The 17188-nt window shown below is 43.8% G+C and overlaps 1 protein-coding gene across 3 annotated transcripts in view; it reads left to right on the top strand.

Moving 5' to 3' along the window:
• The first annotated feature begins 9584 nt into the window (after positions 1-9584).
• Positions 9585-17188, top strand: part of PACS1 (phosphofurin acidic cluster sorting protein 1) — a 1571500-nt gene continuing 1563896 nt past the window's right edge. Inside the window, exon 1 of one of the 3 annotated variants that reach the window (XM_069207928.1) lies at positions 9585-10051. In XM_069207928.1, the coding sequence (XP_069064029.1) occupies positions 9891-10051 (161 nt within the window). In that variant the 5' untranslated portion in view covers positions 9585-9890. The remainder of the gene's footprint in view (positions 10052-17188) is intronic. The other 2 variants (XM_069207930.1, XM_069207929.1) reach the window with 2 other exon arrangements.

The following is a 17188-nucleotide window of genomic DNA, read 5'->3' as shown; positions in this document are numbered from 1 at the left end:
AAGGGCCCTGATGCCAGGGAAGGTCTCTAAGGGCTGCAGCATGTCTTATGCCACCCTAGGGACCCCTCACTTCGCACAGACACACTGCTTGCCAGCTTGTGTGTGCTGATGGGGAGAAAATGACTAAGTCGACATGGCACTCCCCTCAGGGTGCCATGCCAACCTCCCACTGCCTGTGGCATAGGTAAGTCACCCCTCTAGTAGGCCTTACAGCCCTAAGGCAGGGTGCACTATACCACAGGTGAGGGCATATGTGCATGAGCACTATGCCCCTACAGTGTCTAAGCAAAACCTTAGACATTGTAAGTGCAGGGTAGCCATAAGAGTATATGGGCTGGAAGTCTGTCAAAAACGAACTCCACAGCTCCATAATGGCTACACTGAATACTGGGAAGTTTGGTATCAAACTTCTCAGAATAATAAACCCACACTGATGCCAGTGTCGGATTTATTAAAAAATGCACACAGAGGGCATCTTAGAGATACCCCCTGTATTTTACCCAATTGTTCAGTGCAGGACTGAGTGGTCTGTGCTAGCCTGCTGCTGAGAGACGAGTGTCTGACCTCATGCGGTGAGAGCCTTTGTGCTCTCTGAGGACAGAAACAAAGCCTGCTCTGGGTGGAGGTGCTTCACACCTCCCCCCTGCAGGAACTGTAACACCTAGCAGTGAGCTTCAAAGGCTCAAGCTTCGTGTTACAATGCCCCAGGGCACTCCAGCTAGTGGAGATGCCCGCCCCCTGGACCCAGCCCCCACTTTTGGCGGCAAGTCCAGGAGAGATAATGAGAAAAACAAGGAGGAGTCACTGGCCAGTCAGGACAGCCCCTAAGGTGTCCTGAGCTGAGGTGACTCTGACTTTTAGAAATCCTCCATCTTGCAGATGGAGGATTCCCCCTTGGGAGGAGGCTCAAAAAGGGTGTACCCACCCTCAGGGCTAGTAGCCATTGGCTACTAACGCCCCAGACCTAAACACGCCCTTAAATTTAGTATTTAAGGGCTTCCCTGAACCTAAGAATTTAGATTCCTGCAACTTACCGAAGAAGAAGACTGCTGAGCTGAAAACCCCTGCAGAAGAAGAAAGAAGACACCAACTGCTTTGGCCCCAGTCCTACCGGCCTGTCTCCTGCCTTCTAAAGAACCCTGCTCCAGCGACGCTTTCTCCAGGACCAGCGACCTCTGAATCCTCAGAGGACTGCCCTGCTTCCAAGAGACCAAGAAACTCCCGAGGACAGCGGCACTGCTCCAAAAGAACTGCAACTTTGTTTCAAGGAGCAGATTTAAAGACCCCTGCAACTCCCCGCAAGAAGCGTGAGACTTGCAACACTGCACCCGGCGTCCCCGACTCGACTGGTGGAGAACCAACACCTCAGGGAGGACCCTCCGGCGACTCCGAGTCCGTGAGTAACCAAAGTTGTCCCCCCTGAGCCCCCACAGCGACGCCTGCAGAGGGAATCCCGAGGCTCCCCCTGACCGCGACTGCCTGAACTCCATTTCCCGACGGCTGGAAAAGACCCTGCACCCGCAGCCCCCAGCACCTAAAGGAACGGAACTCCTGTGCAGGAATGACCCCCAGGAAGCCCTCTCCCTTGCCCAGGTGGTGGCTACCCCGAGGAGCCCCCCCCTTGCCAGCCTGCAACGCTGAAGAGATCCCTTGCTCTCTCATTGATTTCCATTGAAAACCCGACGCTTGTTTCTACACTGCACCCGGCCACCCCCGTGCCGCTGAGGGTGTACTTTTTGTGTGGACTTGTGTCCCCCCCGGTGCCCTACAAAACCCCCCTGGTCTGCCCTCCAAAGACGCGGGTACTTACCTGCTGGCAGACCGGAACCGGGGCACCCCCTTCTCTCCATTGAAGCCTATGCGTTTTGGGCACCTCCTTGACCTCTGCACCTGACCGGCCCTGAGCTGCTGGTGTGGTAACTTTGGGGTTGCTCTGAACCCCCAACGGTGGGCTACCTTGGACCCAAACCTAAGACTTGTAAGTGATTTACTTACCTGACAAAACTAACAAAAACTTACCTCCCCCAGGAACTGTGAAAATTGCACTGTGTCCACTTTTAAAACAGCTTATTGTGTTTTATGTAAAAAGTATACATGCTAATGAAATGATTCAAAGTTCCTAAAGTACTTACCTGCAATACCTTTCAAATGAGATATTACATGTAAAATTTGAACCTGTGGTTCTTAAAATAAACTAGGAAAAGATATTTTTCTATAACAAAACCTATTGGCTGGATTTGTCTCTGAGTGTGTGTTCCTCATTTATTGCCTGTGTGTATGTACAACAAATGCTTAACACTACTCCTTGGATAAGCCTACTGCTCGACCACACTACCACAAAATAGAGCATTAGTATTATCTCTTTTTGCCACTATCTTACCTCTAAGGGGAACCGTTGGACTCTGTGCATACTATTCCTTACTTTGAAATAGTGCATACAGAGCCAACTTACTACACAGAGCCTCAGTGATACAGTTAGGCACCACACAGGGAACACAAACGGGGCATACTTTATGAGCACTGGGGTCCTGGCTAGCAGGATCCCAGTGACACAGGCAAAAACACACATACATACAGTAAAAATGGGGGTAACATGACAGGCAAGATGGTACTTTCCTACACCACCTTGCTACACCATCGGAAGAAGAGATCTGCAGATTATTTAGACACAACAACCTGGAAAGACGTTCCACAAGAGCACAGGTTGTTCAATGATGCCCAGTTATTCTTCGGAAGCATCTTCCCATTTGTCCAAGCAAAGACAACTGCCCGCTGGCTGCTAATAACCCGATGGGAACTAATGAAGACCATTAACACGACTGAAGATGGTTTCAATGCAGTCAAGGAAGAAATGCGGGCTGTGAGGGGGAGATGTTCATGCAACATAGGTATGTGATAGACTTGACGGCCATGGAGGATGGGGTTTGTGCCAAAATCGGAACTGCCGGCTGTAGATACGTGCCAGCTAACGATGCAGACAACTGAACAATAACCGAGGCCATACAGACTCTGCATAACCTGCGGAAGAAGATGGCAGACGAGGGAGGGCGCACATTCCGATCCACGTTCACAAAGGAAAGTGTACACCATGGTGGTTTTGGAAAGATAGCACAATAAGCTTTGATGCTTGAAGGCCAGCAGCTGTGCAAGGGAGGACAGACAGAAAAGTTTCCAAGCGTGGAGTTAGCTGAGGAAGGACGTACTGATAGGCTTCAGAAAGTGAGATCAAAAGGCACTGTGGTTATTAGTAAATGTGTCCATGACAGATGTGTAACCTTCGCTTATACGTAATTAGATGCTTTCCCAAGGAGAAATGTGGCTTTGTGCTAACGTAAGTAGAGATAACAATGTACCAAGCAAGCGCTTAAATCAAAATGCATGACAAGTGATAAGACGCATTCAAGGTATCGTGAAGATATAAAAGAAGCTGTTTGTACTGACAAAGTTGAGTGTGGTATCAGTCGCAGAGTTGTGCTGCCCTCCTGGCCGTTATTCATAAATGCTCATATTTGCCAAACAGAGTTGGGTCGTTCTTTTATTTCCTGACCCTGCAACAGAAGTCAAAGCCCTGCAATGTAACAGCAATTAATTTCCTCGATCCTATCTATTCACGCCTCCAAAGATAAGGATTTTTGCATTAACTCACATACCGATTACTAATGATCATGTCTAACTCCTTTTTAGGGTAGAGCGTGCAAGTGCTCTGGCCTGTTGTAATCTATCTGTGGGCTTTTAACCACGCCCACTGCAGCCCATCACTATCATTCGTTCATGGGCTTGCCTTTAAAAAAACCTTTGTTATCATTGGTAAATGCTTTCAGTTTGTCCCTCCTTGGGCAGTTTTGTTACCACCTTGGCCATTGACCCCTTTACATGCATAATTGCCCGTTTGACAATACCTATGACTGCGAGCGAACTTGTCTCTCCTTTTGTGTCTCTCCTTCACGCTCATGCTCATGGCGGCCGTGGCGCTTTGAATCGGCTTGCTTATGTCAACTGCTTTACTTTAATTTTCAATTTATGTGGCAAGAAAAGTCCAGTTAGGAATTTACTCAGCTAACAGCTCTAACTCGAGCAAATGCGAGACCCATTGCATTGCAAATGCTTATTTTATCTCCTACTAAGACACTGGAGTTAATGCATAGAATGGTTTCTTTGAGAATACAAAACTAATTCAAATAACTTGGAATAACCAATATCAATTGGATTAACAACTAGTCGAGGATTTTGGTGTAGCGCGCTCCATAAAACACTTCAGTGCCTCCACGGAGGTAGTAAGCGCTAGACAAATGCAATTACAATATAATACAATGAATGCGATCAATGCTGCTGTTTAGTGCTGTTACTGATATGTTTCATTCAGAAATTCACTTTCGAGGGTGTAACACAAGGCTCTTCTCCCTTATGGAGACTCCATCTGCACAAAAGAAACACTTTCAACAGGAGCAGGCCTCAGCTGAGCCTCTCGAATGTGATGAGAGGGTTTAGATAATTCTAGGCTTCTGTCTTTCAGAGGAGGTGCGGGCCTGCCCATTTGAGGCCTTGTTTTGTGCAACCCACTCAGTCCCTTCAGCCTTTTCGATCAGCAGGGTTGGTTATACTTTTTCAGCCACTGATTTCACATGCACTGGGAATTCCTGGGGCCTATTGAAGGTCGTCCACTCTCTCTGCAGCCTGTTTCAGAGAGTGGAGTGATTGTGGCCAGAACGAACGGACACCCAGATCTAGCAGCGTTCAGTTGTGAGGCCACTGTCAACATTCTTTCCAAAGTGCTTCCTGCTAACTATAGTTTTTTTTTTTGTTGTGAATTACAATAATTGGCAGATGGGATCAGGGAAGAGTGAATTACAAAACGTTCCCGGTTCACAGCACTGCAGCTCATATAACGATGTACTCTGCAAACTAAAAATTATATTTAAATGCATTTGTAATCCTTTAGATTACTGAGAAGCCAATATGTGTCTACCACGATTGCTGGAATAAAAACATATACTTTCAACATTAACATTCAATTGTACTTGATGTTACTTTCAATGTAGCTATTTTTGGATTTGTAGTTTTGGCACATTTAAGGATCAGCTCCTGGCACATTTCATGAAATTATTTAGTTCCAATATGCCACATGACCCCATGTCACATGTGACTCCTTCTGCCATTTCTGGATTTTGGCCAACACTGCTTTGTATTTAGGAATTAATGGATCGTGTTTTTACATTGGAGCACGGGGTTCAAAATTCGAGCTTGCACCGTATTTTTATTAAGAACCTAGATAGACTGACAGCATCAATTTGGCATGAACCACTTAATGGTGTAGGTCTGATCAGATGTGTTTCTATATATTGTATGTCTCGATGCCTTGTATATGACATTTAAACCTGGTATGCCGCTACTGTGTGTCAATCATGATTCTGGTCGGAATAAAGATTGTGTTGTAAAAAACACGAAACAACTGTGCACATCTATCCCTTTACTGAGTTTCCATTTTGCCATTTATCAAGAATATGTAGGGAAGTGTACCTCTTTAAAACTTTAGACTTGACCTGGTTAACTGATCTGTAGATGGTTTGGATGAGCAAGGCTTACATTTCAGCTTCCCCTGCTTTTCATGTTTTTTTAAAGGCAGCCTAATCAGCTGTCCTCTGGGTGTTTATGACAAATTAATGCACTGCTGCGTCTCATGCCATAACTGTTTCGTATGACATAGCCTGAGCTTGAGCAGTTGATTTCAGTACTCAACATGTTTGTGTGGGATATTTGCAGAACGTCTTCGCATACTGTACATGTTTTGCAAAACTGAAGCCTGTACAATTGCTTTCCCTGCTGTACCTGTTTTGTAAGTGGTGATTGCACTGTCACTTTTGTGATATATCTTTTGTATGTGAAGTTGGTTTTTACAGTTACGTCCCTTGCTCGGACTTTTCTGTGTGCTGAAAACTTGCACTCCTGTTTTCTATATGGAAATTGTTTTGTGTTGAAGAAGCTTTCACAACATCTTCATGGGCTGTCCCTATCGTGAGAAGAAAACTTTACTACTAATGATGCCCCTGCTCTAAGTGGGGCGCCATTTGCTACATTCTTTTGTGCGTAGAGCTCAATGGTGCTACCTTTGCAGGATCTGCTGTGTGTGTAGCTGAAGCTTCCTCTGCTGATGCTCTAAATATTAACTGAAGGACAACCCTGCTCTGGTGCTGTTTTTGCTTTTGCATTCTCATGAAGTGCTAAAGTGATGTCTATGGTCTCTCTTTCCACTTTGTTCTCAGCAACCCTGCGGTAGGAATTAGTGGACCCCCCACCTACTCGCTTATGGTCACCTATGGGCATGACAACTGAGTTTGGACTATCAGTTCTGCCATGAGAAGCAACTTTTATGGCAGAGCTGATGCTGCTGAAAAGATTAGAGCGTTTTGAACAATTTAGGGTAGCTTTCTGCTGACGTCCTGTCTGTGTAGTCCTACCATGTAAAGAGTGGTGGTCCCCAAAAGAAATGCTCTTAAAATATCTCCTACACACTGGTAAAACCCTCCCTGCACATGGCAAACATATGTTTCTTATTTCTGAAGACTGATCTTCCACTTTGACAGGTCTGCTTTACGGGCATAGCATGGCAGACATGTTTTTGTGGATCATCAACCCTCCACCACCCAAGTATCTTGTGCCATACCTGGGAGTTGTTTTGATGTGAAAACTGTTTCCTAGGCCCTTATTATTTATTGGTTGAATGGGCAGTATTAACTGTGCAAGGTGATAGAGAAAGATAAATAAGGAAAATGAGAGCGAAAAATAAGAGGGAGCAATGTAGATAAACAGTGAAGTGGAGAGAAAGAAGTAATGTGAGATGAAAAGGGGGCAATGTAAAGAATAGGAAAGTAGATGGGAAAGAAAAAGAAGTAAAGGATATATAGGAGAAGAAATTGAAAGAGAAAAAAACTGAAGTTGGTATAAACAATTATAGCAAGTAAAAAAGAAATTGAAAAAGAGGCAAGAAAAAACTGTTAGGGAAAGGCATGAGAAGCAGAAAGGAAGAATAAAAAATTAAAGAGGAAGAAAAACAAAGAGTAAGGCAAAGAACTGGGTTAGACATTACGAATCAGAGATAGTGTGTATCAGGTGTGAAACAATAGTGTTAGACAGGGCCGGCTTTAGGACTGGTGGCGCACTGTGCGACAGTTTATGGTGGTGCCACCCACCCCATGACCTCCTCCTCGGTTTCATTCACTACCACCCGGGAAATGTGCCCCTCAGCTCTCCATCGCTCCCCTTTCACAAACATTCGTGTGTTTTAAAGCACTTGTAAAGGCTGGCTTTACTAATCCATTCAGCTAGCAACTTAAAATATAGGGGCATATTTAAGAGTCCCTAGCCCCATTCTAATACCACCTTAGCGTCATTTTTTTACGCTATTGTGCCGTTAGAAGGCCAAAAACGCAGTGTCATATTTACAAAGTGGCGCAATGCATACATTGCGCCACTTTGTATCTCTTTGCGCTACATTATGCTAGCGCCAGTCATAATGTATGCAAAGGTGGCATTCCGCTGTTGGGGGGGGCAAAGAAAATGCCGTAAAGAAATCTGACAGATTTCTTTGCGTAATTTTTTTCCAACACTTTTAACGCCTGCTCAGAGCAGGCGTTAAAAGGAGGCTTCTGTTGGTAACAATGGGCCTATGGGTGCTTTGCAGGATTAGCATCAGCATTTTTTACGCTAATCCTGTTGTTCCCATGTGTGTCTTTTTCTCGCAGTAGATGCTTGAAGCAGAAAAATAAGCGCCGGCACTCAAAAACCGGAAACAACAAGCACAAATTAAGCACTGCCCTTTGGGGCATATTTGAAAAAAGTGGCGCTACACACAGTGCTCGCCACTTTTCTTGCGTCCCTTAGCACCCCCCCAACGCACCATGTGTGCGTCATGTTTAATGTACGGCTCACCATGGCGGTAGTTAAGGGACTAGCGTCAGACTTTTTTAATGCTAGTCCGGCGCTTGCAGGATTAGCATAAAGAAATGTTGATGCTAATCCTGCAAAGCACCCAGAGTCCCATTGTAACCAATGGAAGCCTCCTTTTAATTTAAAAGTGCCGGAAAAAAATGACGCCCCCTAACGGGGGAATGCCACCTTTGCGTACATTATGTCTGGCGCAGGCATAATGTAGTGCAAAGGAATACAAAGTGGCGCAATGCATGCATTGCACCACTTTGTAAATATGGCATGGCGTTTTTGGCCTTCCAATGCCACATTAGCGTAAAAAAATGACGCTAAAGTGGCATTAGACTGGCGATAGGTATTCTTAAATATGCCCCTATATTTTAAGTGGCTAGCTGAGTGGGTTAGTAAAGCCAGCCTTTACAAGTACTTTAAAACACATGAATGTTTGTGAAAGGGGAGCGATGGAGAGATGAGGGGCACATTTGCCAGGTGGTAGTGAGTGAAACCGAGGAGGAGGTCATGGGGCGGGGGGCACCACAATAAACTGTCGCACAGGGCACCTAAAGCCGGCCCTGGCACCATTTAAATTGACTTTCAGTGTGCCATGCTCTCTGACTACAGACGATGCTATTATCATTACTTATCTCTTTTTCCTTTCAAGCTAACTGTACTGGTGAAACTACTCTTCATATTGTGTGTTCTGTGGCCTCGTTAAGGCATCTCCACCCAAGGAGGAGGGTGGTGATTGTGTGTGATCCTCTCAACATATCTTGCAGGCAGAATTGCCACATCAGCCAGTTGTTACAAGTGTGGCCAGTGTTTTTCTAAGGAGGCCAGCAAAAAGAAGTGAAATCGCCTTTTGGCAAAGGGGGTGTCTTAAGTTCCGTTATGCCACTTATTCTCCTATACATCTCCTTGTAAATAGCTGATGAAGTTGATGTTTGTCCCTGCACCATAATGTCTGTGTCACTGGAGATAGTACAGTACTGAATGAAATATGGTTTTGTGACAGCATAACATGAAATTTGGAGAGTGTTAGATTTACAGAAGACTGGCATATTGTTTTGTACTGTGCTTTGTCTTGTGGCAGTGTTGTGACATGGTGGAGATGCGCAGGGCAAAGTAGTACTATTGAAGGGATAGTCGTGCGATAACGTAAAATCACCACTCTGAAAATGAGAAGCCAAGTCATATATATATATAGCGTTCTTTTAAAAAAAATTACTGTACAACCACGTGGCATTGCCATGTCTTGAAATTTTTTTAGTTTACTCAATCTGTTCTGGGACGATGTGAAAGATGGCCGCCTTAGAACTAAACAGGGCACATCCGTTTCTCCTGCATCAATACTTTCGAAGTGTCTCTATAGCAGCTTTGGTTAACACGTTCCCAATTTAACACTGGCCCATCTCCATGTTTTAATTCGGTTCGATTAAATGAAAGTCTGCATTACAGATCTTCAAAAATGTAATAGATGAAAGTCCCCTTTTACTGTTTTCTTCGTGAGGCTGGTTGAGCCAGGCAAAATAATGTTCTGTTCCCCTGAACTGAATGGAAATAATGCACAGACGCTTTGCCTGGCCACAAGATGGCAGTCCCCAGCGCACATGCGCAATACACAAGTCTGGCGTCAGCCTCCGTTGCCTGTCAAGTTTTGTGACAGCTTAGAAGGCGTTCCCGACGCTGCTCTGGACCACTCTTGCAGCCAATGGGGGTGTGGCTGACGCACCCGCAGTCGGAGTGGTTGAGCGTGAAGGTGCTTTGCAGCTGCAGTGACAGAGGGAAGAGTGGGACATAGGTATCTTCTGGCTGTAGCTGGCGCGAGCCTAGGCACGCGGGGCAACTGCCGCACGGCTTGTGTCCTCGCTGACAGCTGTTTCTGAGCTTGACGGACTGCGCGGGACTTGTGTGCCGAGCGTGAATCGCCACCCCATCGGTTGAGGCTGCGACTGCCGAGGGTCGCCCCCATGGCGGACCGCAGTGGGGGCTCAGGGGCTCCAGTCTCTTCCGGCGGGGCCGCCGCTGCACCGGCTCCACGGCAGCCTCCCGTGCCCTTGGGCCGCCCTGTGCAGATGAACCTTTATGCAACCTGGGAGGTGGACCGAAGCTCGCCCAGCTGCGTGCCGAGGTGAGGGGGTGAAAGAGAGTCTTCTGTCCTGATGGAGAAATGTGTGTGTCCGGGTGAGAAGCAGAGGATGCTTACCGTGTCTCAGTCTGAGGGGGCGTTGGACAGTGCACCCAGCCCAGTGGGGCTTTTCTGGATCTGAGCACATCCTTGCACTGCGGTTGGGGCTGAGTGACCAATAAGGGGGTCGATGTGTGGCATGCCCTTAGGTGTGCCCTTGTGATAAGGGGCTGAGTTGAGTGTAACTGGACAGTGTACACAGCTGGAGGTCCCAATGATGAAAAAGAAGGTTACGTGCCAGCACGGGAAGTAAAATGGTCACATGATCACAATTTCCCAGAATGTATACTTATGTGTTTAAAAAGTTTAATATGTGCAAAAGCAATTCGGGAATGGTCGTATGAGCGCCTAACAAGATTTACAGGCATTTCGGGTTCACTAATCACATGTTTGGGAGTTACCCAGAATCAGTTGGGCGCACTTTAGAATTGCAAAATATAGCGGCAAGGTTTAACAGATGTTTCACAAAATAACCTATTTCAAATTTACCCGTGTACCATTTCAGTAATACGCATTTCAAGAGCTAGATTTTTCCCACCTTAAGTATGGGAAATATTGGGCAGCAGAGTGCTCATCACAGATAAGCATTTTGCTCCAAAGGTGCGATGTAAAATTATTTGTATTGCAGGCTGTGAATTTCTCTCTTTTGGACCAACAGTACATAAGAACGGCCTGCCGAGTTCATAACTTTGATTGCTAAAAGCAAATTGTTTACTTCGTTGGTTGCTTAATTTATGCGTGACTCAAAATGAAAACCTTTAAATGGCATTGACAATGCAAATTACAGTGAAACATAAATGGTAAGAAAGTAATTAAAATACACAAAAGGAGGGGTTTCAGATAGGAAAGGTTTGTTTGTGTGATTTACTTGTGTGTTCGTGCTTAGTATTTTGGGTGATGGTAGAAAGGGGTCCTTTATCAGAGCTGTCTTAAGGTAGATGAACCTTCTCTCACAGAATTTTATTTACGCCTTTCTTTGTGCACCGGTTCACCTGATGTTCATATTTTAGTGCCTATCTCCAGGGATTTTGGATTGACTAATCTTGTACAGTTATTCCTTTTGTGATTTTGGTCAATGGAGCATTGATTCTCTACATTACTGCCCCCTCCTCCCCAACAATAAACTTGTTGCCTTACCTGCACGTGTCGCAGATGAAGTTGGATACAAAGCAGTTTGAGTTTTTCATTGAAACATACTGGTGAGCCTGTCCTCATGAAGCAATGTTTTCATGCATGAAAGTATATTCAAGAACATTTTGGCTCTCTCATAATGAGAAGATGCTCATTCCGAATCTTTATCTCACCCAAGAGTTTGTTAAAAAAAAAATATATTTGAAGTTGTCCAGTTGTTTTGCTCTAACGAGAGGGTTCAGAGAATCCTGAGAATGTACACAATTTGCACTGTTTATTGGGAGTTCTGGCAATGACTATGGTGTATGTGGCCAATAGCCAGATACAAAGCTTTCTCTTCTACTTCTTATATTTCCTCTCTCTCCCTTGGCTTTTCGCCCCGGTGTGAGAACTGAGACGATGCATGTAAAACACTTGATTTTTCTTAAGTGGTTTGAAGGCCTTGCTTTACTGATTGTTTTTCTCTCATTTGATAGCTGTCTCCAAGTTTAGGGTTGATCTGCAAGCATCTCACTGGTATCACTCCTGGAGGTCAGGGCTAGTTTGATTGACAACAGTAGGTATTGTTGGAAGAATGTCACAGTGACATATGGTTAGTCTTCCCCTAGTATGGTCTCCCACAGGAAGCTATTCTATTCTCATACTTTTTAGGTTGAAGCCTCCCAGACAGTGCAGATGTCTGGTTTGCTAACAACATCTTGGGGACATTTGGAAAGCTTCCCTGGGAATGCATTTTGCCGTTGTTTATCATTGGCGTTTTGGTTAGTAACTCACATGCATTTGCTGACTTTATTTGTTTTAGGTTGTCCAGCTCGAGTTTGTCCCTTATGTCGACCAAACCTTATTTATAGTATCATTCCGAGTGCTCCCTTTCTGTTAACAGGCCTTTAGATCGTGTTCTTATCTTGTCACATTTGCTGTGCATTCAAAGACAGAGGTCAGATGTTAGGCTCTATCTTCCAGGGAGCTTGGTGTTTACTTTTCATTCTCTGGCTTCAAAGTGATGGGATTTATGTGACAACCGTGCTGGCTACTGGGACTCTGAAATTTGATGGCGTGTAACAGGTCCACTTTATAATAGTTTAATTCCTTGTTGAGAAGCGCACCCCCACTTTGGAACTGGTTTTTAACTTAGTTTCGTTTTGTGCATGATATACAGCATGCTTTTCTTCTGTGACATTCTTGATAAACTCATAACTAAGAAATTATGTCAGTTGATTAGATTTAACAAAAAAAGGCAGTGTTTATTCACATCACTTCTATAATAATAAGGCTGATATTAATACTCGGTTGTTTTCAAGCTACAATAGCGATCTGTAGTTTCACGAGCGAATCTTAACTCCATATGTTTTTGACTTCTTTGTCAATAGCCCATTCTGATTTGTTTAGAATTGTATTTTTTTCTTCAGGTGCATAAGCAAAATTTACAACATTGCGTGTTGTAACATTGTAGGGTATTCATATCACTGGTATGGCTCCGAATTGCTGTCCAGTACTGTTGATTAAGAGGCTATAGCCTGCTTTGTACGTTTGGCTGAGAGAATGTTTAAAGTCACATCTTGGTAAGAGGTGTTGTGTATAAAGGACAGAGAGGTGCTCTAGTCATATTGCGGTGGATTTGGTGCTTCAGTTGTGAGGCATAAGATTGTAAGGTGCACATTCATAATACTTAAGGATAGAAGTATATGCTCATGTTATGTTAAAACTATCCAGAGAAGGTCACTCTTGTGATGTTCCTCGCATGGTTATGCCTAGTAATCCCCGCACCTCATTTTCTTGATGTGGATGGTGTTGGGTAATTGTCAAGGCACACACATTACAGTGGTAATTAAAAGCACATCCATGTTGGTATATAATCGCCATGTGTTTTACCTTTTACAGATACTTTCCTACCAATGTATTATTTTATGGTGGTTGCCATAGCAGATTTATAATATTTTGTATTAAAGTGTCTTGTAGAGGGTGCAAACTAATGAACTGGTCTATTTCTTACTCATTATAACTGTAAAATGTATTTATCCACGCATCTTCCTTAAGGCGACCCATTCTGCTTGCTATTATGTTGTTACTGAATTTTCTGTTATAAAGTCGTTCGTTCTTACGTTCTGTCTTTGTGGTTAATGCCTTGTTATCGTTTTCCTTTGATCAGTAGTAAACCCCTTTCCTCTGTGCAGTCTGCATTCCCTGCTTCAGCACTTCTTGGCCTGGATGCTTAGATACCGTGGGAAAGTTTGTGAAGATCCATCTACTCAATGGCAATCACTAACCAATGTATCTGGTTGAGTATACCACCACGGTAATTGACCATCTTCGCTGAGACAGAGATAATGTTTGAGGAAATAATGGTTGGACAGAAGAAAACATACAGCATATACTTCTACTGTACCACCATGCTTAGAAGCCTGGGACTCACCACCACAACAGTGCTTCTTTCAACATCACTAGTGAGAATGCTATGGAGTACTTCAAGCATTATTTTCTGTTTTATCACAAATCTCTGCACAGATCCTCCCATCCAACTGAGATTACGAGCAAAGCCTTGCACTTCGCGCTTGAACAGTGAGCACTCTACTGGACCCAAAATTCCTTTTATAGTGGCCATCTGTCCTCTGGCCTACTGCACCATCAGATATCCAGAACTGCTGCCCAAAATTAACAATAGGTGAGACTGGTGCAGAACTACAATTATTTATTTGCAGTTCCTTAAGGAGTGTGCTGTGTTTTTCTTTTTTCGACACTGCAGTATGAATTTCCAGCAGTGCATCATAGTCGGACTTCAGAAATGCAGCTCCTAAACTACATCTCTTTCACCTTATAAAGGAGCTTCTTCTCACTTTGATGGGTAACTGCTACTGTTGATTTTCTGGACCAACTGGTATTGGAAAGACACTGGTGCGACATATATGTTTATTTAGTTTCTTGGGTTGCTTTAGTTCCTTGTACCTGGGGCACATCAGAAGGCGCTTTCTTAGCTTGTCATCAAGAAGGCACAGAGTGGACCCATGCAGATAGCTGCACTTCCTGTTTCATTTTAGTGAGTTTATTATTCGAAGTAGGACAAGGAACCTTGGTGACATCTGCCCATCCACAGGTGTGGAACACTTCCTACTCCTGCCCAGCCTTGCTGCAAAATGTTTGTTTCTCCTGCCGTTTCATGAAGCATGAACATCAAATCCTCCAACTTCTGATGCTGTGGTATGGTTATTGTTCACAAAGCAACAGCTTTGTGTCGCTTGCCTAGTACCAAGGGTACCCAGATACAGACGTGCTGTTTCTCACGCTCGATATTTTCCTTAGCCGAGATTATGAATCTGATGCAAGGAATCTGAAAGCTGCTGGGATACTATTGTTTCTAGTTGGTTCTCTCTGGCCTGAATTGCTTTCGTAAACAAAGCTTGAGTCCGGGCTTTGGGGTAACTGTTATCTTCTGATGCTTATTACAAATATTCCTTATATGGTCTTCTTTGCAGATTATATAATTGCAGATTTTCTTGAGCAACAAAGAAGATAAGATTTAACGTATCCCAGTGTCTGCGTAAATCATCAAAAGTGGGAAAATAAGCATTTTTGAGGTGGGGGAAATAGACTACTATGGAAAGCTCTCCTGGTGTATCAGTTTTCCCTGTTTTCCTTTACCGCCGCATTGACAGCAGAGAAAGGCAAGCAATGAAAGGTTGAGCTGCCAACTCTTTTTCTGGTGTCTGGTCAGCGCTTTTCCAATTAGTGACTGTTGTGGTTGCAAGCCCCCTCATTATGACATTGTGAAATGAGCATTTAAAGTAGATTTGTCACTAGCCCGTGGGCTTTAAAAATAAATCCCATTTTGTGCGCTGCGCTGTTATGTGTTTGACGCCAGTTTACCGCCCACCCACAGTCATTAAAATAATCTCTTCTTAGATTACCTATCATCATAAGCAATATGGTTATTTCCTGGCGTTTCTATCAGCGCAGTGTGGTTATTACTTTTTCTGCAAGACATGCATTTGAATGGTAGACAAGTACAAAATGTTTCTAAATTCTGCTTGAAAAGGAGAAATATTGGAGTTTGGCATGAAAAGTGCGTGTTATCGACACCATGTCAGCTTTTAGTTTTGCAGAAGATTTGTACAAAAGTGTGTGTATATAATATATATATTTTTTTTTATTGCGAAGGAAATTCGACATGTATTAACCATGATACACTCAGAGTGAGAAGGGCTGCATTCCCTGTGAGAGATTTCTTAACAATGTGCACAAGGTATGCTACTGTGCTGGATTAAGGGTTGCTGGTCTTGTATACCTTTAAAATCTCTGGGAGGCATCGCGTCCACACTTTAGGATGTGGTGTGCACTTCCAGACCTGTTTGTGGCCCAGCCTTGAACGGGTGCGTGGGATCTCTGCAGGAATTTGTGTTTCTCATTCTCTGGATTGGATTACATAAATATTATGCTGTGCACAACATTCCAGCTCTGAATCCACTTTTGAAGAAACTCGAGTTTGCTCTTGTTATTGTGATGCCTCTGTAGATTTTGGCAACAAATACAATGTGACGTACATTCAGTAAGTAATTATTGTGAATCTCTGCTTCTTTCAAACTGTGAGCATTATTAGGACAGGGGTCATTTCTGCTGAAACCAGTATTGTGTTTTGTAACTTATTTGCATCCTCAGAAGCAAAGATGTTGGGATAAGTCTTTCCGTATTCGCAATGCAGAATACATATTTGAGCTGCAGTCTTGGTCACAATGTAATGTATTTACATTGTGTGTCATACCAACAAGGAGAACTCTATACCGTAAGTGCTTTCTCTCACTCTACAAATCAATAAGTAGGTTTAACATCCCTTTTTCTTGTGCATTCCATACACTTTCTTTTCTTAAGTCCTCTTTTCCATTTATCCTCTGGTTAGTGGTTAATCCATTGTGTTTGTTTTCCTTTGTTGTTCAGTGGGGTCTATATCCATAAATGTCACTATAGTTTTAACCGTCCAATGATTGAGTAGATTGTGTGTTAGACAGAATTAGATCCCACATTTTCGTTCACATCATGTTTCTCTTAGGCTAGCTGACTGTGTTGGGAGTAAAGCTTTGTGACGACAATGTCTTCCAGGCCCACAGAAAATGTAGCTGATTGACCGCTGTTCTCCAGTTACTGAAAGAAATATAGCAGCTGTCCCATAGTATGTCTGTTGAATGTGGCAGTCTGTGTGGCCTGGTTACACTGAACTTAGAAAGTGCCTCCCCCTTAAGAGATCACTTGGATGCAGTCTGTTTAGTTCCCCATTAGTATGAGAATGTGCCTATTTTTAGCGCCCTTATATTTTGACAACACTGGGGGCAACGACGACTGGCGGAACTGTTGCTTCACTGTTGGTACAATTCGAGCAGAGGTGTTTTTCAAACTAACCAATTAATAGAACTCGTTTTGTCGAAAGTTTGGATGTAGCCAGTAATTTGTTTGCCTCTAATTTTCATGTCCGTTATAGTGAGTGTGATTTACAGTGCACTATGTCCCTTGTCCTGTGACAGTATTTCTTTATGGTCTGGCTTAACAGCGTAGCTGTTACCAGGCAATTATGTGAGCATCACTGGAGAGGTGCTTTTGGCTCTGCCCACATTTTGGGAGCCACGAGTACATGTTTTGTTTGGGCAGACGTTGTGTGCTTCCATAAAAAAAACAGAAAACGCTTGATCTCCATGCAGCTGTGATTATTTTGTTTATCCAACTGTCTGAGCTTGAACTTTCAGGGGCACACACATGACATTGTAATGCAAATAAAGTGTCTTAGATAACTAGATAATTTATGGTGTTTTTCTCTGGCAGCAGCACATATAGGAGGAGAGCAGTCATTGATCTACATGGATGTTTAGGTCTGGCTTCATAGTGCAACTGTCACTTGACCTTTTAACCTACACCAGTATTATTGTGCAGTTGTTTGCTTCCACTTAAATACATATCCATTCCCATGTA

The sequence above is a fragment of the Pleurodeles waltl genome, chromosome 9 (genome assembly GCF_031143425.1).
Source record: "Pleurodeles waltl isolate 20211129_DDA chromosome 9, aPleWal1.hap1.20221129, whole genome shotgun sequence".
Classification (NCBI taxonomy): domain Eukaryota; kingdom Metazoa; phylum Chordata; class Amphibia; order Caudata; family Salamandridae; genus Pleurodeles; species Pleurodeles waltl.
This window is presented reverse-complemented; position numbering and strand designations above follow the sequence as displayed.